Source organism: Castor canadensis, chromosome 12 (genome assembly GCF_047511655.1).
Source record: "Castor canadensis chromosome 12, mCasCan1.hap1v2, whole genome shotgun sequence".
Taxonomy (NCBI): Eukaryota; Metazoa; Chordata; class Mammalia; order Rodentia; family Castoridae; genus Castor; species Castor canadensis.
In genome coordinates, this window is record NC_133397.1 from 91831831 (window position 1) to 91856894 (window position 25064).

Below are 25064 nucleotides of genomic sequence, written 5' to 3' on the forward strand. Positions count from 1 at the left end.
TATTCTGAAGTCCCAAAAGGGCAAGATCTAACTTCAACTTAGCATCTCTTTTTGTTCCCAGATGTAGAAAATCCCATGGCATAACCCCATGAATCTTAAAACACTAATCTGAGGTAAGAAATTACCTCCTGACTCTTGCAGCGCCTTGTTGATCTTGGCCTCACATCCAAGCCTCTTGTTTATTTGCTCATAAAACATCTCAGTGAGGATGACTGGCTTTTAGGGTCCTTCCACTAACTCATATTGGAGAAATGGTAAGTGGTTTTTGCTTTGTTTTTCTTTCAGCCTCTGGTCAAGGGTGACTAGCCCTGATTAGTCACAATCTTTCCTTTAAATGGGAGTTGTTCTTTGTCAGAATGATATCTGGACTTCTCAGCAACTTTAGTATTTCTTACCCAAGTAAAGCTTTTCTTAAATAACTGTGTTTTCTTCTGCCTAGTAATTCTTCCTCTCACTAGACATTTTCACTGATGTTTCTGTCTTGAAAACTGATAGAGACAAAGTGAGGCTTCTGAGAGTTGTGTGGAAGGAACATGTTAGAAAAAGAATAGGGAAGTAGTCAGAAAAAAAGTGGAAATTTGGAGTTTATAATATTGCAGTTGCTATTTAGTATGATCTACTTATCACAATAGTCTTATGAAGTAGGCACCTGATTCTATCTCCATTTTATAGATGTGACAAAAGGCACATGTTGGGTGGGGGGGTCAAGTCACTGGCTCAAGTCACAAAGCAAGTGAGACAGTAAGCCTGGGTTGCAATGAGACAGTCTGGGTGGTGGCTGAGCTCTTATGCTTGGTCTGTCAAGCAAGTGAAAAAGAGATGCTGTAGCTGTGATAGAAGTGTGTGAAAGGCTTGGTTTCCAGAGTGGTGCTGCTAGGAGGAAGTGGAACCTCTAGGAGCTGGGGCCTCTAGGAGCTGGGGCCTAGTAAGAGATGCTTAGGTGATTGGGGGTATGCCCTGAAGGGGACTGTAAGGCCCTGACCCCTTTCTCTTCTTTCTTTGCTCTCTGGGTGGTGATGTAAGTAGTTTTGCTCTGTCACATGGACGGAAACCTCTAAAACCAGAAGCCAAGACAATCTTTTCTCTTCATATGCTAATTATCTCAGGGATTTTGTTGCAGTGATGGAGAACTGACTAATATAAGAACTAAGAATATTTATCAGGTACAGCAAAACAAACACCAGCAAAAACTGGAGAGGGACATGCACAATTTTAGACTAGCTAGCTCAGCTCTTTTTTGCTCATGGTAGCCAAACCTCCGCACATTTTAAAGTTTGCATGATACAACTGCTGTGTTTCCTTAACACCTCACACACCTCTCCTGTTCTGAAGCCAAAAGCTATGTGACTGTAGATTGGTTCCAAGTGGCCCATGTCTGTGTCCTTTGTTTCTTCTTAGAGGAAAGGACTCTCTGCACCAGATGGAAATCACTCTGCAGTCCCTAAATACTTAGCAGCAGAAATTAATGGTGTAGGCTTCTGACTACTCTTTCCTAGAATGATGTGGTTTAAAGGAGAAAATGTAAAGAGCATACATTGGATGCGTTAGAACGGTCTTCCTCATACACAGCCTACATCAATGTGTCAGCCATCATGCACTGGTATTTATAACCATAGAGGAGAATGACCAAAATCCTGAAGGAATATAAAGAAATGACAGCAGAAAAGAGTAACACCATGTAGTCCATGAAGCTGGGGGTTCCCTGAGAAACCCCAAATTGGCTCCATTTTGTAACAGGTTCTGCAGCTCTGGGGGTGCCAGTCACTTGAAGTGCTGTCGTGTGGGTTTTAGCAGCAGAGACCTTAGAGACTTGAATGGACCCTTCTATAGCTTGGATCTAGACTGTCCCCCAAAGGCCCACATGTTAAAGGCTTGGTCCCCAACTTGGCATGATTGGGAGGGAGATGGTGGATCCATCTAGAGGGGATTTTAGGACCCTGCTGCCTTCCTGTCTCACTCCTCCTCTTCTGGTTACAGAAGAGCACACTCCTCTGTCACACACTCCCAGCCACCATGTGCTGCCTCACCGTAGGCTCAAAAGCAATGGAGTCAATGGACCATATCCTGAAACCTCTGAAGCAGTGATCCGAAACGCATCTTTTCCTCTTGTAAGTCATTTATCTCAGGTATCTTGTCACAGTAATGGAAAGCTGACTAACACAGACCCACCGTCTGTGTCCTTCTGTGGCCTAGGACGGACCAAAGATGTGTTGAGAAGTACAGGCCAGAATCAACCTTCGAAGACCACCAGTCAGTGAGCAGGCGTGATGTGGCCTCTGCTAAACCACGCTGGCCATCCACGGGAAAATGTTAATTCCTCATCTTGTGTGTACATCTTTCCCCATTAAAAAAAAAAAGAATACAAATCCTGTTCTCCCATTAAAAGGAAAAGAGCCCATAACACCCCAAGGACTTTGGTGTTTTCCACATCCAGTTACCTAGAGGCTGACTCTGGTTCCCTCATATACACATTCATTCATCAAATAGTTACTAAGCAGCACCTGCCCCCTGTTAGTCACCAGGAGGCAAACACACAGGAGTCGGTGAGCTCTGCCCTGAAGGAAGTTCCAGTGGGTGGAGAGGGTGGAGGTTAGATAAGAGTGCCAGGAACTAGAATAGGGGCAGTGCTTGGGACATTGAGCACACACCTCCCAGCAAGGCACTAGCCAGAGCTGGAGTAGAGATCCAACCAGGAGTAACAGGCTCAGCAGGCCATGTGAGGGGTCCAAGGCTATCAGAGGGGGCTCAGGAGACAGGGCCACAAAGCATGCAGAGAATCCTCTGGTTCTTGTTCTTGGGGAGCAGAGAGGGCCTGGGGGTGGGGGAGCAACAGGCAGCTACCTTGCAGTCACAGCCGATGGGCTTCCCACACTCCTCACACGTGTTGGCATACAGCTCCTCAAAGCAGGCCACGCAGTGGGGGTCCTCCTCCTTCAGGATGTACTTCTTGCCAAAGAGAGATTCATTGCAGTGGTGGCAGTCAAATCGCTCAGTCATGGTGACACCTGGCTTTCCAGCAACCTGTCCAAAAGAGGAAACCCAGCCTCAGTGAGCGTTCTCTACATGCAGTGTGTAGAGGCTTTAACTGGGCCCTGTCCCATCCTCTTTAGTCAGCATCAGGTGTGGGCGGGCGTGGGTGGGCGTGTACACATGTGCGTTTCCTCTGGGCGATCACGGAAACTCAATCTTTCCATGCTCACAATTTTCAGTGACACATTTTTTTTTTATTAGTTGGGGGAAGTCCTGTGTTTGAATGTACTCCAAATACTGCTGACTATGTGAGACTGTCCAATTCAAGTTAAGTTTGCAGGGAAGCCCCCATCCTGTCTGACTGTGTGTGTTTCCAACATGTGACTCTACCTGACTTCTTCTCTTTCTCTCTGACCCCAAAATAGAAAGGCAGGCATAGAAACAATATGTCCATTTCTATAAAAAGATTTTCCATGAGCTCCCCTTTATGATTCTTGAATTTGACTAGGAAGAAACCATGGTTTCTGTGACTGGGGAAATAGGAGATTAGAGGCCAAGAGAGCACTGATTTTGACCTGACCGCCTCAGGGAGCGTCAATTCTCCCAGATGAACAAGTCACCATCCCTCAGCTGCCCAGGCACCTAGAGAGCAGGATAAAAAGAAAGGCTCCCTTCCAAGAACAAGGATTATCACACGGTCCGAAATGGAGTGGCAACAGTCAATGGCGCTCCAGGCGCACCTGGAGTCTTGCAAAGAACAACAAGAATGTGTTTCCAGGCCAGCCGCACTGCATTTTTCCAGGAAGAGAATACAGTGCGTGAACAGAAAGGGACGCTCGGTGTGGCAGTGGGGCTGGGAAGTGGGTGGTTTTCACCTTCTCTCCTAGGATCATTCCTGTAAAATAATGTTAGAACTATATCAGATAGAAGTCCACAGTGAGAGTACACACAGTTGATTTTTTTAAGGGAAACTGTCTTAAGTGGCAATAATGTGCTAAAAGTGAAAAGTTTGATCAGTTGTTAAATAGGGCATACTGGCTGGCTATGTAACTCTGAGCCATGTTTCACAAACTCTAAGCATACTCCATGTCCGGTCGCTTCATATCATTTGAGAGTGAAATCCCAGAATTAGACGCTCCAATGCAAAGAAAAAATTGCTGCTTGGCTTATGATTATATTAAATTTGGTACTGCTTATTAATTTTATACTCTTGTATATACAAGGTCCTGACAGCTATAAGCAGAGAAATGAACATCTTTCAAGCATCCGTACTTGGCTCTTTCTGTGTTTATAGACTACTTTTCTTCCAAGAGGATTAGATGTGCAGCTGGACACATGTGGTCAGATCCATCCTCCTAAATCGCTGTTTCTGGAGTTAAAGAAAACACTGCCTGGACATTATTGTGATAACATCACAGGACGGGGCTCTTGAGCATTTGAGCTATTATTCTCAAACTCCATGTATGAATATCCTTTGTACTGAGGCCATTTGGGCTGCAGCCGCTGTGTTGGCAGGAGAATGGATGCTTTCTTGTAATTCTTCAGATTTTGGCCTTGAAAACGCCCATCATTTATTTCATCCCAACTGAGGGCCATCCTTCCAACATATGTATTTTCCCAATAAAAGCTGCCATTTAGCTTACTGCCTATTCTGTTTACACAAATAGAAGAATAATGATTTGGGGAAAAGGACAGTGAATGGAGAGAGGACTAACTATGATCAGGGAATTTTGAAAGCCAGAAACTACTCTTGAGATGATCCTACTGCAACTATCTCATTTTATGGATGGAAAAACTGCGGCCCAGGAATGGTGAGAAAAACAAGAAGTCTCAGGAGCTCTCCCTAACAGCAATGTAACTTTAAGAAAACAAACTCCTGATCTTACTGGAAGTCACTTCATGTGGATTTGGACAAGCACCTCCACTGGGGAAAGGAGGCCATCTGCAGACAGTGTATCCATTTCTATGCGCACCATGTCTACGTCCACGACCAGTGAAGGGCGCCTGCTTAACTCCAAGGTCATGATTGTAATGTGTGCTCAGATAATACCATGTGTAGTGTATGTGTTTTCCTCGTCCTCTGATTCAATTCCACGTGTGCAGTGGAGAAAAACTCCATGGGGTGTAATCTCTGAAAATGAGCAGTCCTTTGTGTCTTCTCAAAGCTCAAAATGGCTGAGGCTATTCTGTGCTAAGTGCCACTGTCACTGACCCCAAGTTCCAGCAGGAATAGGGTAGCAGCTGTGATTGGTTCTAAGGGTCCAACCCAGCTGAGGCAGTTGGCCCCATTTCCACAGAATCATTTTTGGTGATGGTAGCATCCACTCTACCTGGTTCCTTATCTTTGCTAAGAGGTCACTATTGCTTTCTGCTTCATTCAACAGGACAAGGCACAAAATAATCACCACTCATTAGGAACACAGAACAATGCACTTTATCTAAGGATTTAGATAAGGATTTCCAAAGAATCATAAACCCAGAAAGCCAGAACAAACAGTACATAAACTAATGGGAAAGTCAAGAGTCCCTGCTATCACAAATGATATAAAACTCATCTCTCCTTTAATTACATGCTACCCCAAGATATTCTTTTTTTAAAATTTTTATTTTATTCATATCTGCATACAATGTTTGGGTCATTTCGCCCCCTTCCTACATCCCCCTACCCCCTCCCTCTCCCCCACCCCCTCGCTACCCAGCAGAAACTATTTTGCCCTTATCTCTAATTTTGTTGAGAGAGTATAAGCAATAATAGGAAAGACCAAGGGTTTTTGCTAGTTGAGATAAGGATAGCTATACAGGGAGTTGACTCACATTAATTTCCTGTGCGTGTGTGTTACCTTCTAAGTTAATTCTTCTTCATCTAACCTTTTCTCTAGTTCCTGGTCCCTTTCTCCTATTGGCCTCAGTTGCTTTTAAGGTATCTGCTTTAGTTTCTCTGCGTTGAGGGCAACAAATGCTATCTAGTTTTTTAGGTGTCTTACCTATCCTCGTACCTCCCTCGTATGCTCTCACTTTATCATGTGATCAAAGTCCAATCCCCTTGTTGTGTTTGCCCTTGATCTAATGTCCACATATGAGGGAGAACATACGATTTTGGATCTTTTGGGCCAGGCTAACCTCACTCAGAATGATGTTCTCCAATTCCATCCATTTACCAGCGAATGATAACATTTCATTCTTCTTCATGGCTGCATAAAATTCCATTGTGTATAAATACCACATTTTCTTAATCCATTCGTCAGTGGTGGGGCATCTTGGCTATTTCCATAACTTGGCTATTGTGAATAGTGCCGCAATAAACATGGGTGTGCAGGTGCCTCTGGAGTAACCTGTGTCACAGTCTTTTGGGTATATCCCCAAGAGTGGTATTGCTGGATCATATGGTAGGTCAATGTTTAGCTTTTTAAGTAGCTTCCAAATTTATTTCCAGAGTGGTTGTACTAGTTTACATTCCCATCAACAGTGTAAGAGGGTTCCTTTTTCCCCTGCATCCTTGCCAACACCTTTGATAGTGGTGTTGCTAATGATGGCTATTCTAACAGGGGTGTGGTGGAATCTTAGTGTGGTTTTAATTTGCATTTCCTTTATTGCTCAAGACAGTGAGCATTTTTTTCATGTGTTTTTTGGCCATTTGACTTTCTTCTTTTGAGAAAGTTCTGTTTAGTTCACTTGCCCATTTCTTTATTGGTTCATTAGTTTTAAGAGGATTTAGTTTTTTAAGTTCCCTATATATTCTGGTTATCAGTCCTTTGTCTGATATGTACCTGGCAAATATTTTCTCCCACTCTGTGGGTGGTCTCTTCAGTTTAGAGACCATTTCTTTTGTTGAGCAGAAGCATTTTAGTTTTATGAAGTCCCATTTATCTATGCTATCTCTTAATTGCTGTGCTGCTGGGGTTCCATTGAGAAAGTTCTTGCCTATACCTACTAACTCCAGAGTATTTCCTACTCTTTCCTGTACCAACTTTAGAGTCTGGGGTCTGATATTAAGATTCTTGATCCATTTTGAGTTAATATTGGTATAGGGTGATATACATGGATTTAGTTTCAGTTTTTTGCAGACTGCTAACCAGTTTTCCCAGCAGTTTTTGGTGAAGAGGCTGTCTTTTCTCCATCATATATTTTTAGCGCCTCTGTCAAAGACAAGTTGGTTATAGTTGTGTGGCTTCATATCCGGGTCCTCTATTCTGTTCTACTGGTCTTCATATCTGTTTTTTGTGCCAGTACCATGCTGTTTTTATTGCTATTGCTTTGTAATATAGTTTGAAGTTGGGTATCGTGACACCTCCAGCATTGTTCTTTTGACTCAGTATTGCCTTGGCTATTCATGGCCTCTTGCCCAAGATATTCTTTTTCTTTTTCTTTTTGGAGCTAGGGATCGAACTCTGGATCTCACACATGCTAAGTCCATGCTCTGCTACATTACTCAGTCCCAGAATATTCTTTTTTAAAAATTGCATATTTAAAGTTACAATAAAAATCTTAACTATTCTTTAATGAGTAAATCTATCTATTGTCTTATATTAGAAATTCCATATAACCTTGCATTTCTCTCTCTCTCTCTCTCTCCCTCTCTCTCTCATCTCAGTCCTGGGGTTTGAACTTAGGACCTACACCTTGAGCCACTCTGCCAGCCTTATTTTGTGATGAGTTTTTTCAAGATAGGGTCTCGCAAACTATTTGCCTGGGCTGGCTTCAAACCACGATCCTCCTGATCTCTGCCTCCCGAGTAGCTAGGATTAGAGGCATGAGCCACCGGTGCCTGGCTAACTTTGCATTTTTCAAGTTTATAAAGTTCACTCAAGAAATATTGGTTGAGCTGAAATTATGTGAAGGATGGCAGGTTCTGAATCCTGTTTATGTAAAAATAATAAATAAAAAGGGATTAAAATACTTTTTTAAATATGTACTATTAAAAAAATTAAAATGAGTAATATCTCTCTGCTCAAAACCTAGTGGTCTAAGGGAGGGAAAACACCTTATACTAGATTGTAAAGCACCTGGCAGGAGCTCAGTGGAGACACATAGGTCCTAGGGCAACATGGAGGAGGAGTCCCTGGAGGGCAGGGCAAGGTTGACTTCCCAGAGTGGGGTACCTATACTGGGAAAGGGGGAGAGAGGTAATGCTAGAGGTCACAGAGCAAGTCAGCAAAGCCATGGAAATGAGAAACGGGATAGGACAAGCACACACCAGGAAGACAGAAGATCCAGATGACAGGGGTGGCAAAAGGTGCAGCCAAAAAGACAGTCAAGGGCCAAGGCAAGGAGAACCTGTGCGCCTTGTTCATGGACTTGGACATTCCCCGTAGACAACAGGATCTGCAGGTCATCTCCTGAAGCCTGTCCAGTGCTGAGGGGCAAAGGCAGGCCCCCCCACTGACTCTTCAGCGCATGGAAGCAGCTTTGCTATGTAAGATCGGGGGAAAAAAAACCAATGGGCAATAACTCCAAAATAATAATAATAACAATGATAATAAAAATAATGTCACGTTGTCAGAGAGTCTAGTCCTGAATGGTTTCTCCAACTAAAAGTAGGTCATCTTGGTTCTATGGGGAATTTTCATCCAACTATGTAGGATCTACTTATCTCCCTGAACTGTGTCCCTCCTGATGGGTTATATATAATTCTTGCCCATTACCAGGTGCACAGGAATGCTGAAAAGATTAGGTAAGGACATGCGGGGAGACACCTGAGCACAGGTGTGACTGCTGACCTATTATTTCACCAAATCAAATCCAAATTACAGTGTCCCAGAGGTCTCCCCTCGCCAGAGAGAACATCATCCTCTGATGTCATCACCCTTTGGCTCTGAGTAACCAGGGTATTTGAAAAAGTTGGATGTTAGAGAAGATGCTTGAGTACCTGCACTGGGTGAAGGGAGATACCAGGCGCAGCTCCAGGTCTGGGGCTGGCCCAGTGAGGGCTTTGATTTCTGAATCTCTCATCAGCCTGGCTTCCAGTCTGTTACTAAATAAAGGTTCAGAAAGAATTGGAGTAAGAATTCCCAGGGCTTGACTACTACAAAAAAACAACAGAAACTGTATGAGTCCACAGGTTTAGAAATGTGGTGCTTGTAAATGTGCAGGTTTAAAAACTGTCAGAGTTTGGGTACATGAAGTATCGGTATAGAGAAGAAAAACATGATAAAAAGGCAGAAGGAAAATGAAAAGGGAGGCCAGGGCATTTGGAACCAGGGACATTGTTTGTCTTTTGAGACCAGATCTTGTGAGGTAGGCTACGCTGGGATTTAAACTCAAAATCCTGCTGCTGCAATCACATGCCACCATGCTCGGCTCAGGTATTTTATTATTATTATTACTGTTACTATTATTGTTATTATTATTAGAAAGAGTTCTTGAGAGTACCGAGAGGGGCTAGCATGGTACATATCCTCTTCTTGACCTGTAGCCCAGGCCTTTGACTTTCAGGCCCATCCTTTCCAAACTAGAGACCTGGAAGGCCACTACACGAGACCAGCTTTGCAAAAAAGTCTCCACTAAGCATTCTTTTCAATGCCCCTTTATTCAACTACCTACTTTAATCTGACCCTCAAAGGGCCCATTTTTTCCTTTATGCCTCAAAGGGTTTCTCTGTATGAACCCTGCTTCATAGGACTTCTCTAAAACAGCCATTTTCTACAGAAATCTGTGAACATCTCCAAGCCCTTCCCACAACACATGCACAAGCAGTGCTGGGATTACAGACGTGGACTACCATGCCCAATTCTGCCAAGCTGATTTTTAAATACCACCAGGGACCCAAGTAGGAAACCCCAGTGCTAATCAACAATCAACCAGAGTTTTTAGAGAGAATTAGGAAAACTTGTCTGTCGTATGTGGGCTCTTTCCCCAAATGTATTATAAAAATGCAATGTTCTGAAATTCCTATGTCCTCCAGCAACCAAAGCACTAGCAGGTGGCACTATGTATCACTGAGACCTCCCAGCAGGTAACACACACAGGGCCCTTTTAAACATTTGCAGAATGAAGAAATAAATAGATTATACAAACATCCCAGACAAACATGTAGGCAAACATCAAGACTGAGAACGTGGAAGATCTTGGGTGCACGATCCACTGTGCAAAGTAAACCCAAAAAGGAACGTGGCTTGGCACCTGATGCCGTTAAACTTTTTAATGTAACAGATCTTTAGCTTTCTGTCATTCAATACAACCTTCACCCCTCCTTGCAGATAAACTGCTGCTTCCACAGCAGAGAGAATTTATTCTATTGTGTTGGACTTTGAACTCTTACGAACATACAGCTGCACAATCCACGATGTGTGCTGGCCAGGTCAAGAAGCAGAACACAAGCCAGGAGATGCTCCCAGTCTCTGGGAAGAATGCACAGATCCCCAAACATGTACAACCTGGGTGCTGTGTACAGACACACTGTGTCTATAATCAAAGATGCGCCACCTGACCCCAAAGGCCTGGGACTCTCACACCTAGGGATGTGGCTGGAGAACACCTGCTCTGGTTTGTTTTCCACTGGATGCACTCCCTACACTCTTCTCATTAGTCCAGTTGAATTGTTTAAATAGAAATTATGGTGGTTGAGAGGAGTGTTGCTGTAGTTAAAAACAGAATAATGAATCTAGAATCTACCTGAAACAATTTCTAGATTTTCGGATTGCAAACAACTTTAGATTGTTAGGTGTAAGATTGACTACGCTTACTACTGTATACTTATGGGTTCATTTAACAAGCCTTTATTGAGGGAATGTATTGGCAGAGATTAGGGATGTATTATAATGTGCTATATCCACTAGTAGCTTTCAAAAACTAAAAAAAGAATCCAGGTGCCAATGGTTCACATCTGTAATCCTAGCTCTCAGGAAGCAAAGATCAGGAAGATGGGTTGGAAGCCAGCCTTGGGTAAATAGTTTGAGAGACCTGATCTTGAAAAAACCCATGGTACTGTTAAAAAAAAAAGTGTTTTGTGTAAGATACTGTTCAAATAAAGTGAACTGCTATACTCTGAATTACCCTCTGAATACCGAATAATGAAAGACAAGAGAAAATAAATGTCAAATTTATGATCTGAAGTCCATGAATACAAGAGTAGTTACACTTTGGGGTACGTGTGTGTGTGTGTGTGTGTGTGTGTGTGTGTGTATGTGTGTGTGTTTGTTTTTACGGTATTGGGGTTTGAATTCAGGACTTACATCTTAAGCCACTCCACCAGCCTGTTTTTGTGATGAGTTTTTTCAAGATAGGGGCTCACGAACTATTTGCCTGGGCTGGCCTCGAACTGCAATCCTCCTGTTCTCTGCCTCCTGAGTAGCTAGGATTACAGGCGTGAGCCACCAGTGCCTGGCTACATTTTGTTTTTTGGTGTGCTTTGGGCTATCTGCTCCAGCCAATGAGGGTATACTGAGTAACCACGATGTCTCAAGTATTGTGTTAGGCACTGGGAAACTGAAATCAAACACACAATCTCTGAAGGATTTCCAGCCTAGCTTGAGCTCCAAAGAACTTAAATCACCTTTAAGATCCTATCTTGTCATTTAATCTCCAAACATGCCAGTTCAGTAGGTACAAGACAACTCTAGTGATGCCGGCCAGAATGGCAGGCTGCCTCAAATTCATAAACCACACTGATGTGGAGACTGAGGGAGACTCCACCAAAGGCCCTGCCACTGCTTTGCTAGGAACAAGTGAGCAAGTGAGTGATACTGTCTGTCTCTCCACCTACAGCACAAAATCACCTGCTCTCACTCATCAGCCTCCTTCCACCTCCAAGTTTCAGCTTATTGCTTGTTCTTCATCTTCTTGGCTTCCCTCCCTAGAATGGTGTTTTCCTCTGGCATCCTCCAACTTCCACAAATAACAGGCCTCTTTGTTCTCATAAGCAGCCCTGCTCCTTGGCTGTGTTGCCTTAGCACACTGCATCAGGACTTTGTCAATGGGCTTGCACAGTTCCTTCTAATCTGTTCTATTGGTTTCAAAAGTAGCATCATTGAACACAGTTCTATTTTCTTTTTGACAGACAGCCTCAATATTTGCAGTTTCCAAGAACACTCTAATTCTACTTTGCATCAATATAGGATAGCCGCTTCTCTTGTTGTCATTGATGTTGTACCATAAGCCTAGAGGATGTCCTGGAGTCCCAGACGAAATCAGGACACTCCAGGTATGGATCATGAAGGCTAAGGTCAAGTGTGATGATGTGTGATGTCCAGGTTCAAATGAGGAATGAGAAGCACCCATGAATACTGGATTGGAGCTGAGAGACCCAATGGTGCTCCAGACTTCTCAGCACATCGCCACCCAGGGAATTTTATAGCAAAAGGAAAACCAAGTTCAAGCCATGATGGAATCTTTAAACAGGTGAACATGAGAACTGGTGGGAGAATTTTTAAGGAAACACCACTGGAGATCTGTATTAGGAGTCTCCAGAGAAAATGAATTCATAAAACATAAATGGGTTATATACACAGATGGTCCTTGACTTACAATGGTTTCTCATTTACTGATGGTGCAGAAGCCATCTGCATTCAGTAGAAACTATACTCCTCCAAATTTTGAATTTGGATCCATACATGGGCCAGCACTATGGGTGTTGTATGACCTCTCTCAATGCTGGGCAGTGGCAATGAGCCACAGCTCCCACTTGTCCCCACCTCCCCCTCCAACAGACACTCTATGGAGCTGCGTGGCTGAGCTGGGATGTGTGGGGCTTAGGTATATTAGGATATTGTCAACCTCTGATTAATCCCATTGTAAGTCGAGGAGCCTCTACACCTAAATTTGTTACAGGGATTTGGCTCAGGTATGGAAGCTGAAAAGTTTTAAGATCTGCAGTTGGCAGGCTGAAGACCCAGTCTTCTTGACAGACCCAAAAAGAGCTGATGTTTCCGTTCCAGTCGAAAGGCAAGATAGGAAGCACAGATAGGAAGGAAGACAGTACAAGTACTTGGGAAGGAGGACTTAGCACTGGGAATCAGGAAGGAGGACTTCCCTTTTTGTTCTAGTTAGATCTTCAACTGCTTGCTAAAGGCCAAATACTAGGGAGGGCAATCTGTTTTACTCAGTCAGATGTTAATCTCCTTTGAAACTCCCTTATAGACACACCCTGAATAATGTCTGACCAAATATCTGGGCACCTTGAGACCCAGTCAAGTTGACACATAACAGGAGCTAAAGCTGAAATCCACAATTCAGGATAACAGAAGAAACTCACTTGACTCACTCCAAAGTTAAAATACCAGCCTCCACTCCTGGAGGACCAGCTCTCTGGGGCTAAAGAAAACATGCATTTTGTTCAAGATGGTCATTTGGAGGAAGTGGCTTCCTAGTTTAATGCCACCTGAAATGGATACTTGATAAATCTGGCTTTGATAAATTATTATTAAAGCCACACTGAAGTGCCCAGTGTCTTATTTTTTGCTCATTATGCTCTAAGAACTTTGTATACACCTCATGGCAGCTGAGTCAGACGTTTACCTACTCCGGTCCTGTTTGGTCTGTTTTTCATTATTCTAAGGAAATACTTGAGGTAGGCTGAATTTATAACAGAAGAAGTTTATTTAGCTCACTGTTCTGCAGATTCAAGGGTATCAACTCAGTTCCAGTGAGGACCTCATATGTGGCAGGAACAGTGTGAGATGGGGAGACCCATTGCCAAAAGAAACCAAAAAGAGTGAGACTGGGGTTCCATAATCCCCTTTGAGGGCAGTGATCACAAGTGACCTAATGACCTCCCACTCGTTCTCACCTCTTCAAGGTCCTGCCTCCCAACATTGCCACACTGAGGACCCCAACACTGGGGGACAAACTGCATCCAAACCACAGCCTGTCAACAAAGCAGCCTGCATCACAGACTGGCTACGGGAACCTCAGTGCAGGACAGGAGTAGAATCCAGGCCTCAAGGGACAGACTAATTTTTTTCTATATCTGACTTGGCAGTTTTGTCTGCCACAAAGGTATCTCTCAGAAGTGGAAGAGGCTTCACAAGCAAATTGAGACAAAGCTTGCAGCATAAACCTTAATGTACTATATGCCAGTTCGGCTTAGTGATCACAAGGTTTGTGGTCAAGCTGTCTGGGGACAACTCTCAAGGTCAACATCTACAGGATGGGAACAAGTTACCTAGACGGCTCTGTGCTTCAGTTTCTTCATCTATAAAAATGAAGCTATCAAGGACATATACACTGCTTATGAGGTATGGGTGCTTTAAGAACCCTGCTCATGATATAAGCGAGAGCACACAAGGAAGGGGTGAGGATAGGTAAGACACCTAAAAAATTAGCTAGCATTTGTTGCCCTTAACGCAGAGAAACTAAAGCAGATACCTTAAAGCAACAGAGGCCAATAGGAAAAGGGGAACAGGAACTAGAGAAAAGGTTAGATCAAAAAGAATTAACCTAGAAGGTAATACACACGCACAGGAAATTAATGTGAGTCAATGCCCTGTATAGCTATCCTTATCTCAACCAGCAAAAACCCTTGTTCCTTCCTATTATTGCTTATACTCTCTCTACAACAAAATTAGAAATAAGGGCAAAATAGTTTCTGCTGGGTATTGGAGGGGGGAGAGGGAGGGGGCGGAGTGGGTGGTAAGGGAGGGGGTGGGGGCAGGGGGGAGAAATGAACCAAGCCTTGTATGCACATTTGAATAATAAAAGAAAAATGAAAAAAAAAAAAAAAGAACCCTGCCACGTAAAGCACCATTGTATCCACTGGAAGGAGACACTCAAGAGAGTAGGTGACTTGGCCAAGATTGAGGAACCCAGTTGTGAATTTCAGCAGCCTAGCTCCAGGCCAGCTGCATCCTTGACCCTAGCACACTTGTGGACAGTGCATCCATGAGACTGGGTACCCAGGGCTGGTGGAGTGGCTCAAGTGGTGGAGCTCCTGCCTAGCAAGTAGGAGACCCTGAGTTCAAACCCTAGTGCTACCAAAACAACAACAAAAAAGAATGAATAATGTCTGAAATAAGAGACCAAGAACCAACAAGAGCCCCAAACAGGAGGTGGTGGGTAGCAAGCCAACGTTACACACATTAATCTTAAATCTTCAAACTTCGGAGTGAGCTAAACCTGAAAATCTTGTGAAAAAATTCTATAAATGCACAATGAAATGATTTTGAGTTTGGGCTTTTTGATGTTTCATTGTTGGAGTAGGAATTCCTGTACTTGTATAACCTGTTGCAAATATTTTTGTTGTTGTTGCTCTAAAATCACCATCAAGATACCACAAGCCTCCTCCCTCTAATATAGTATCATAAAACACTCATATAAACAGGGTCAGCACCAAAAATGTGAGATACAGTTAGAAGAATGTTTTGAAGACAGTTCTCCTGGTTATCAGTCCAATTTGTGATGTATTACTTTCCCAAAAATTGTGATGTATTACTTCCCAGTGCACGCCACAAGTTGACTGTCACGGAAGGCAGTTATACATCTAAAATAAATAAAAGTTTCTTAATTTGGCCTTTGGTTTGTACATTTTTGCCTGAGTCCTGTTAGTTTACAGCGCAGATCGCACTTCTTTTCACCCATTGGAACTACCTAGTACACCCATGAGCAGACGCGCGTGCCAGGACATCGCGCTCGGGTGTGTCCGGCAGGGAGAGGGGGACCCGCGTCCACCATGCACGCCACCTCGGCGGGCCCCTCCCGCCACCCACTTCTCCAGGACAGGCACTGCGGACGTGCACTGCAGTCCTCCGTCTGGGAATGGGTGGGTTCCTCGGATCTCAGCGCCCGCGAGGTTCCCCGGATCTCAGCGCCCGCGAGGTTCCCCCAATCTCAGCGCCCGCGAGGTTCCCCCACCATTCTCCAGCTCCGATGCCCTTTCCTCAAGTCCTCCCCACCGAAGCTCTGGTCTGCTTTCCCCGGATCCTCCTCTACCGAGGTCCCTCGCCACGGTTCAGGTCCCCTTCCTGTGGTCTTCCTCCCTCTGGTTCGGCTTCCCTTTCCCGCGGTCTTCCTCTCCCGGGTTCATCTCGCCGGGCTTTTTCCCCCACGTCTCGGTCCCCCATCCCGGGTCCCTCCCGCATGGTTCAGCTCCCCTCTCCGGGATCTCCCGGCGCGGTTCAGGTCCTTTTCCATCGTCTTCCTCCCCCATGGTTCGGCTCCCCTCTCCCGGGCTTTTCCCCCACGTTTCAGGTCCCCATCCTGGCTCTCCCCCAACGCGTCCCAGCGCAGCCGTCCTTGCCCCAGGCCTCTGGGGGCCCGACCCCTTCCCGTCCCCGGGTTCCCCGTAGGGTGGAGGCACTCACGGCGCGGCGGCGACCCGGGGCTCCCGGACGGGGCGGGCGATGGCGCGGCGGCTGGCGGCTGGCGGCGGCGGCTGGCAGAGCAGTAGCGCGGCTCCCGCCCCCGAGCCCCCGCCGAGTCATTTGACCATATAAGGACAAGCGCGCCGGGCGGCGCGGGCGGCGCGGGCTCGGCGCTGGCACCCGCACCCCTAGCCTCCGGGTCGTTGCTCCCCGGGCCGCGGCTGGGCGCCCATCGCCGACCCTTTGTCTCGCCCACGCTCTTGTTCCCTCAGCGTCCGGGGCGAACAGGGCTTACCCGAGCTTCGCCCCTGTGCCCGCTCCAGGGCGAGTTTCAGCGGCAGGGGCCCCCGGACGGTAGCCTTTGGCACCCTGGACCCGGGAGTGGCGCAGTGGCTGGAGTGTCCTGGTGTCGGGACCCGAGGCTCTGCAGCCTGCTGGAAGGGATGGATGAGCCACTAAGATTAGGCAAGAAAGGAAGTGTGCGCCCGGGGCGCATTTGCATGTTTGGCTTTTCTCCGCCTTATCCTGCAGATGACTTTTCGTCACGGAATGGTCCCAACAGATGACCCCAAAGAATCAATGATATCTCTTTGTTCTGCTAGGGAGGGGGGACTAAGAGAAGGTCGTATCACCAACAGTCTAGGGCCAGAGGACTGCTAAACATTCCTTATCCCCCTCCTGGGCGGGGGTAGGGGGTTGGGGGAGGAAACAGACGAGAATGTGCGCCTTCCACACTCAAAGCCCAGACCCTCTGCACGACGCCAGCCCTCGGCAGAGACAGATGGCACTGTTCACATGGTAGAGAGCGGGCACAGGCAGTCTCATGTCTCGGAAGAGGCATTGCGATGGGAAGGTTTGCTCTTGCACCCGTGGTCAGATGCAAGACACGAGTGGAAGATGATCAGATGGTCCGATGGAGAAAGCATGGTGGGAATTATGTGGACAGGTGTGTCAGGTTTGTCTTGTTTCTGTTTTCTTGGGACAGGCTCTTAGTACATAATCCCGGCTGGGCTAGAACTCTCAGTCCTCCTGTCCCAGCTTCTGGAATACAAGCCGTGCACCACTGGGCCCCATCAGGAGAGTCATTTTTAACATTCAGGGGAGCTCAGGGTAGTAATTCTCTAGAGAAGGTGGGAAGAACTATTTGAGGACTATCTTTTGATTGAAGCTCCCTGGGTGGTGCCACTGACGGGTCTCCATCGTGGAATTACAGTACTTGACAGGAAAGGACATCATGAGATGACCTACCTCTTACTAGGCACTAGCTCTACCCAGTCTCACTGCATCCTCACCCTCTTAGGTAAGTTTTAGTGAGGAAATTTCAGCTCAGTGAGGTTTGCTTTAGGCAGTGTGAAGGATCACTATACCAACTGAGATTTGAACTGGAGTCTGTCAGATAGCAAGGCCATGCAAGTACCTTACAGGATCAGCAATGCCCGCCTCCCATTAGTCATTCAAGTGACTCTCCAGGGAAGCAAAGGAGAATTGGAGGTGGGGAATCGCACTCTCACACCCCTAAACCAGGGGGCTTTACTAAGAAACCATGTGTGCACTCTGCCTGAATTTCCCCTGATAGTCAATGAACCAGGCCAGTAGCTTGAAATCCAGAGTAAACTGTGTGTAGAAAAAGCTATCCAGTTTTAATTTATCCTCTATGTAATTGCATATTACAAAATGATCCCCTAGTTCTCAAGTGGTGAGTCTTAAGCTTCAGTGTGTAAAAACAGGTTTACAACACGATAAGACATTGATTCTGTAGTCATCCTCTTTCTGCCTCCTTTGTCTTACTTGTGTGTTGTGTGCTGTCTCAGTTGTGTGCTTAATTTTTTATTTTAATTTTATTTTTGTTGATATAGTCATTTCCACAGCTTTCTTCTAATAGCTGCTTTAGCTGTGTCACACACTCTGTTAAGCAGTGTTTTTATTATCATTATTGTTGTTGTTGTTGTTGTCACGGTCCTGGGGTTTTTGAGCTTGCTAGGCAGGCTATCTACCTAGAGCTACACCTCCAGCCCTTTTTTTCTGGTAATTTTTGAGATATGGTCTTGTTTTTCACCCTGGCAAACCTGGACCACAATCCTCTTATTTTATGCTTCCTGCTGTTGCTGGGATGACAGGTGCACGCCAGTACCCCCAGCTAGTTGTTGAGATGAGGTCTCTCAAACTTTTTGCATGGGTTGGCCTTGAACTACGATCCTCCCGATCTCAGCCTCCCAAATAGCCAGGAGTACTGACATTAACCACCTGAACCTAGGTGTCTGTTATATTATTAAGAAATTCTTCAGTTTAATTTTGTTTTCTTTTTGACCTTAGGAGTATTTTAAAAGAGCCTGTGGGGATAAACTCAGCAAAATCCGGTCTCTAGAAACAGACTTACCTAGTTTCTGTGGGGGGGGGAGGGGAGAGAGGGAGCAAACCAACTGCAATGCATGGATCTTGTTTGGACTTTAATCAAAGAACAAACTATTAAAAAAGGAATCATGAAGCAATCTGGGAACTTGTGACATTGGCAGCATATTGATGGTATTAATAAAGTATTTATTTTAGGTGTGATAATAAAATTATAGCCATACACTCTCCCCCACCCCCACTTTTTTTTTTAAAGGAACAGTGCCAAAGTATTCATCAGTGAAACAACCGTATATCCAGGGCTGAATCAAAATCAGTCGAGGTCGGGGAACTAGATGAAGCCAAAATGTATATGTGGAATAGTATCAGCCATGGGCTGTTGGTAATAACTGAGACTTGATGGTGGATACAGGGGAATTCGTTATAATAGTCTCTTTCTTTTTGTAATGCTTGAAAAATTCCATAATGAAAAACGTTTTAAAATAATAAATGCACATACTATTTGCTGTTCCCCAGCATTTCCTCTTACAGGAAATTATCTTGTGTACACACTTGCTGATTGTAAAATGATGTACATGCAAGAGTAATCACCGGGCCGTATTATGCATTCATCAGCAAGGGCCTGGTTAAATACAGTACGGTACAATTTAGAATTATTTATGCATGTAGCTGTTGGAAAGAAGGAGGTAATATATTTACTGATTTTGCATGATCTCTAAGATATATCAACCAAGAAAAATAAAAGTAGAGGATACTTCATAGATTCTAACCAACCATTTGTGTTCATGAACAAAGAGAGGAAAACCAACATAGACCCACACCATTGCCTTTTCAGAGATCTGTGTGACTGGGAGGGGGTGGAGGAAGGGAGGCTATTGTTTGCTGTATTCTTTTTCATTTCCTGTGACTTTTGAGCTATCTCAATCTGTTATCCATTCAACAACTAAAAATATTTTAAAGATAAATGCAACACATGCTCCTTTAAGCAAATAGGAAACATTCATTTAATTGAGATTAATAAAAATCAAGAGAGGTTTACTATAAATAAAAGGGGACACAGTTTCTGGATTCAATAACACATGTGCTTGCATGAACAATTCAAAGGACCAACTACTTAATGATAAAATTTATGAGATAATCTGGAAAAACATATTTTGAAAAGTTCTATCTTGGACATTCCCAGAACTTAACTATAATGCATGGCACACATGTATCGAATGGATGGAAGGATCACTGAAGAATGGTTTGTGACATGTCTCTCATGTGTAATTGATTAGAGTATCAGATGGAGTATTGTAGAAAATATAACTTTATCTATGGGAACGTAGCTTGACCTATGAAGTTGGGCCTGGATCTGAACATCTCACTTACGACCAACTCTGTGACCTCGGGTAACCCAAAAACTCCGTAGCCCTCAGCTTGCTTATTTGTTAAGTCAGCTAATAACACACTCAGTAACAACTGTGAACAACTTTAGAGCTGCTACATATAAACCCCTTAGGATAAACAGCACAGTGTATGGCACATAGTAGGTCCCCAGTAAAGGTTTGCTTTTATTCAGGGTAAGAGGGGAAATGAATCCAGAATAAAAACGAAACTATCCTTCTCATCCAATGGAAGAATTAAGATTTGGGTCCTGTTCTAGAGATGAAAGTGTGTCTTCTTGAGAGAAAACCTCTCTGGTCTAGATAAAAGGTTAGTTCATGGAAGAAAAATAATTGAGAAATAGTTTCCCTAAGCAGGATCAAGTGGCAACTGTGATCCAATTCAAATTCTAGTTTATTCCAACGCTCCCTATAACTCCTTCAGCAGCCAACACGCCCATCACTTCTCCCTGGGCCTCTGAGGTGGCAAAGCCTCAGGACACCTGGAAATATTACAAGTGCACACCTCAGGCCTCCAAGTCTGAACCAGCCCATCAGGTGATTCCAATGGCTGGGAGGGCTTTGAGGGAAAATGCCTGTGGCGAGTTCAACTCTGGACTCAGAGATTTACCATACACCCTGGAATGTCAGTTTCTGGAAGAGGGGAGAGACAGTAGAGCTGAAGTAGACTAAACACAGACTATAGGAACTCTAAAATCCAACTGCATTCATTACTTTGTCAATTATTTCATGGGAGGGAGGCACAAGGTAGAAACTTCACAAAGTGCTAAGTTTCATCATGGGGTCTGAGCTATCCCAATGCTGAAATTTGATTCTCTGGGAGATGCCCCAGAGGGAAGGCTGAGCTTCTGGGGTGCTAGCCATTGCCACCTAGTGGCAGGGTTGTAGAGTGAAGGAGTCAGGAGCCAGGCCCACCTGTGTGGGAGGGTGGGAGGCAGCCAAGGTTCCCTTCCCCTTATGTGGCCTCCCCTACAGCACTGGGACCACCTCATCATCACCAGAAACAAAGGGGGCACATGAGAACAGGAGCAGGGAATCAGGCCTCCCTATGTGGGTTTCCCTAACTGACCACTGCCATGGAGATTTTGAGAGCTCTTTTGTCCCATTGGAAAGGACTTCTCACCAGAGAGGCTCGCACTGAAACCTGGGCAGGAAACTGATGGATGACTCACCCTTGCTTCAGAGCTAATCGTTTGCAATTGCCTCACATGGTTGGAAGGTGAGTAAGTGTCTGAGATCAGAAAGCTGGGGGAAGGGGCAGGAGTGATCAAACCACGTACCTCCCCACTTTGGGTCAGGACGCAGGTCTCTGCGGGCCTCCTGAGACTCAGTACCAGACCCCAGTGTGGTGGCTGAACTCATTCTTCTAAAAGCACCATTTGCCTGGATCAGCAGGAAAACCACATAAAAGATGATTCAGCAGGCAGGGTGCTCACCTGTCTGCCCAGAACTTGTGCAAACAGGGACTCCCAAGAGCCCCCTCCAGCATATGGGTGGAACTTGGTATGGTTACAGCTATGATCTTGTAAGAGCCAAACTGTCCCAATGCCTGCCAGACTCTGGAAGAGCTCAGCTCTTCCTCAGGGTAAGAAGCTCTTCCCCTTCCCTTACCCCTTCTGCCAGGCTCTGGTGAGAAGGAATGTGTGGCTCTTTCTTGAGACTTAGAGTTTCCATAGCCCATTTCCTTGCTCTTTCTTTTATACAAACTGATTAAACGGATGCAATAGTTAGTGTTTAAAACCTCAAACATGTCTGACCTGGAGCCAAATCCACAAACGACTCTATGATTCTGAGTTTTCCATGGGTGGTTAAAGCTTATTTGGAGGATTGGATACAAGTTTCCATTGTGGCTTTGATACCTCATTAAGAAAGGCTCTGTTTGGTGGCTGAATATCCAATGAAATAAAAGTGACGACACCCACAGTTCTTTTCAGTCAGTAAAAGTTACTGGATTTGTAGATGAGAACCATTTCTTATGTGTTTCTTGCATCTTATTTCAGATCTTAAAAGAAACTTGCTACATAAAAATTGCACGTTTTGAGTCCCTTTGTCTCTGAGCTCAGTCCTTTTCCAAGGTAATCCATTCACTTCTCAGCTTGCCTTCTTTGGCAGTTCCGCCCATTTTTGATTTTCCAAAATCTGATTAAAAAGAAACACCAGCATCCCAGGTATCTCCAAATCTGGCCAAATTTTGTCCAAACTGTTTGCTCCCCCAAAACACCTGAAAACTCTTATCTATGTGGTCTCTGACATTCTTCCAGATGCTGCCTAAAATGTTCCTCAGAACATTTGTTTAAACCACACTTAAATCTGTTACTCTTTGTGAATTAACATTGTGAGTCAAACCAGGAACTTTAAAAGCTCAAGCTCTCTTTCTTCCCACTTTGGCTTTGATCAAGTTCATTGACCAAAAATCTGAACGGTCTAGCAAGGAAGGACTTGGGCCAGGTTGGCTGGAGGAGGAGGGGGTTGAAATCTAGAGCCAGGAATTCCATGGAACAGTGTTAGCTTTCTTGTCTCTACAGCACATGCTTGAGATAACCAACTTATAAAAAAATTGAAAAGGGGGTTTGTTTTGGCTCACGGTTTTGGAGGTTCCAGTCTGCAATTGGTTTGTTCCATTGCCTTCTGCCTGTGTGAGGCAGCAAGTTGTGGTGTGACGGAGCAAAACACTCACTTCATGAATAGGGAACAAAAGAGAGAGAAGAGGGAGCTGAGATCCTACTATTTCCTTTAAGGACATGCCCTAATGACCTAAAGACTTCCCACTAGGTCCCAGCTCTTAAAGGTTCAATGGCCTCTCAATAGGGCCAAGCTGGGGAACCAGTTTTCCCTCACCTCCCTAATGCTGAGGAGTGGGCCCAGGACCTCACACATGCTAGACAAGCACTCTACCACTGGGCTACACCCCTACTTCCAGTCCTAGGGACAAGGTTTTAACACATGGGCTTTGGGGGGATATAGAAGATCTGCACTATAGCAAGAGCAGTGTGTGTGGCCACAGGTAAGGTATAGCTTTTCTGTCTTTACCTCACCTGTGAAACAAAGGAGGCCCACCTCTCTTCTCACTTGAGTTATTTCAGATTATCTAGCTGTTCTTCAAGGCATTTTTATGGCTAATTGACAATTGAAAATTTTCTAGAATGTCTCCTGTACCATAGTACAGATTTGTGTGTGATGCAAAACTGCTTTAAGTTCTTCCACAGCATGGGCTTAGGACTATCTTCTACCTATCTCAGAAGGGGCTTTAAAATTGGACCTGAGAGTCATGACAGAGCTTTGTGGGACAGCCAAGTTTCTTTCTACATCATTGCAATGGGTCATTGAAATACCAGGAAAACATTTTCTGAACTGTCTAATCTTCAGTATCCAGTAATACTATTTGCCGGAAAACAAAATAAAATAAAATTTTAGGCCATCCTAATTGTACAAATATTTTTGGAATCTTGTGCGCAGTGAGAGACACTGAGCAAATACTCCACAAAGGTTCCAGATTAGTCATTCACCTCCTGGGAGGGCTGCAGGGGCCTCCAGTGCAAATCCCAGTCAGAGATCTGAAACATTCATCAAGCTGTCTTTAAACTCAGGAGGGATTTTTCTTTTTTCTTTTCTTTTCTCTTTCACCTTCTTTGCTGTAATTTGAAATTACATTTCTGTTTTGCACATTGCCTTTAGGTAACCTAGCGTCCTGATCATGCTAGCATGGTATGCACTCGCTTCCCTCTTCTACCTCGTGTGGCTGAATTGCTATTGGTCCCTTGAGTTTCTAGGTCAGGCTGAAAGCAGATGAAGGAAATATTTGAGAGATTTTCTTTTCTGAAGAATATGTTTGGAAAGTTACCAGGCCAAGAGAGCAGAGACTGAAATCCTGAGCAAGGAGAGGGTCTTTGAGAACCCTTCCTGTTCATTTTCTTTGCCTCCACCTGTTCTATTCTGCAGTCAGTGAAAGAAGATGCCTTTTGTCATGGGGCATTTTTTTTTTTCTTTTTGTAGTGCTGGTGGTTGAACCTAGGGCCTCAAGCATGTTAAGCTCACGCTCTATCCCGGAGTTATCTTTTGGTCCTCATCACAGAACTCTTGAAATGTCTTTCCTTACTGTGTCATACCTGGCAAATTCCTCATTTTTTCTGTAGACCAGATACAGTGCCTTTACCACGGGAGTTGTGTGGGGGTACCTGTTCATAGCTGTGTTTTTGATCATTCCATGCTATCTTTTCCTTTCTGATAACAGCAGGGGAAAGAATGTGAGCCACTTAAAAGCAGGATTGAGACTTTTGCTTCTGTGTTTACATCAGTTTGCAATTTGGCCAACAGGTCTCCTGAATGTGCTTAAGCCAATATGAGGCTGCCATGCAAGGGCTTTACAGTATATGGTCCTAAGTGGACCAAACCAATCAGGTCCATTTCCCGCTTGGGCAGTTCAAGGACCTGGGCTTTGTCCTGAGATCCACCTTGGAAATAACTTGAATTAAAGCAAAGGTGAAGAGCCTGACCTTACAGATGGTGGCAAAGGCATCTTCCTGCATTAAAGGAAGTAAGGGTCGGGTTACAGCATCCACAGGTACTGTAGGAGCTGAGAGTGAGGCTGCCCAGAAGCCTGCATGGAAGTTCTTGGGAGAGTGTGTCTGACCACAGAGCCCAGCTGCTCTTCATTAAGGCTGGGCCACTTCTCCAGCTGGCTCCCTGCACTGCCTGGGCCTTACTCAACAACAGAGGACACTGCTCATTCAGGGACTTCCTTGATGCCCTCATCCTCAAACGGACCCCCATCTTCACTTTTAGGAACTGAGTCTTCTGAATTCATGTCTTTAACTTTGCTTGGGACCCACAGATTTTCTCCTGAGTGCTTAAAATAAAATTGTTTCCAAACAAACAACATGAAACAAAAATTCTGTTGGCCACAGCAATCCCACTAAGGTCCTCTCCTGTACAGCAGCATGCACATGTGCTGTGGGTCATTTGTGGAAGTGGGTGTACAGCAGTAGTCCTGCTGTGCCTTTGCAGAGGCCCCTCCCTGACTGGGAGTGTCTCTGGTGAGCAGCTGGCAAAGGCAGGCCTAGACCAAAGCCCATTCACACCTGCCTTCCCCAGACCTGTCTTGAGGTGGTCTCACTACAATTGAGAAACT

The 25064-nt window shown here is 44.8% G+C and overlaps 1 protein-coding gene across 5 annotated transcripts in view; it reads right to left on the minus strand.

The window, feature by feature from the left end:
- Nucleotides 1–25064, minus strand: part of Fhl2 (four and a half LIM domains 2) — a 168907-nt gene that overhangs the window by 21471 nt on the left and 122372 nt on the right. For 2 of the 5 annotated variants that reach the window (XM_074050464.1, XM_074050465.1), the window contains one exon: nucleotides 2842–3021. In XM_074050464.1, the coding sequence (XP_073906565.1) occupies nucleotides 2842–3021 (180 nt within the window). Of the gene's footprint in view, nucleotides 1–2841; nucleotides 3022–16202; nucleotides 16298–16497; nucleotides 16637–22520; nucleotides 22613–25064 lie in introns of those variants that run through there. The other 3 variants (XM_074050468.1, XM_074050466.1, XM_074050467.1) reach the window with 3 other exon arrangements.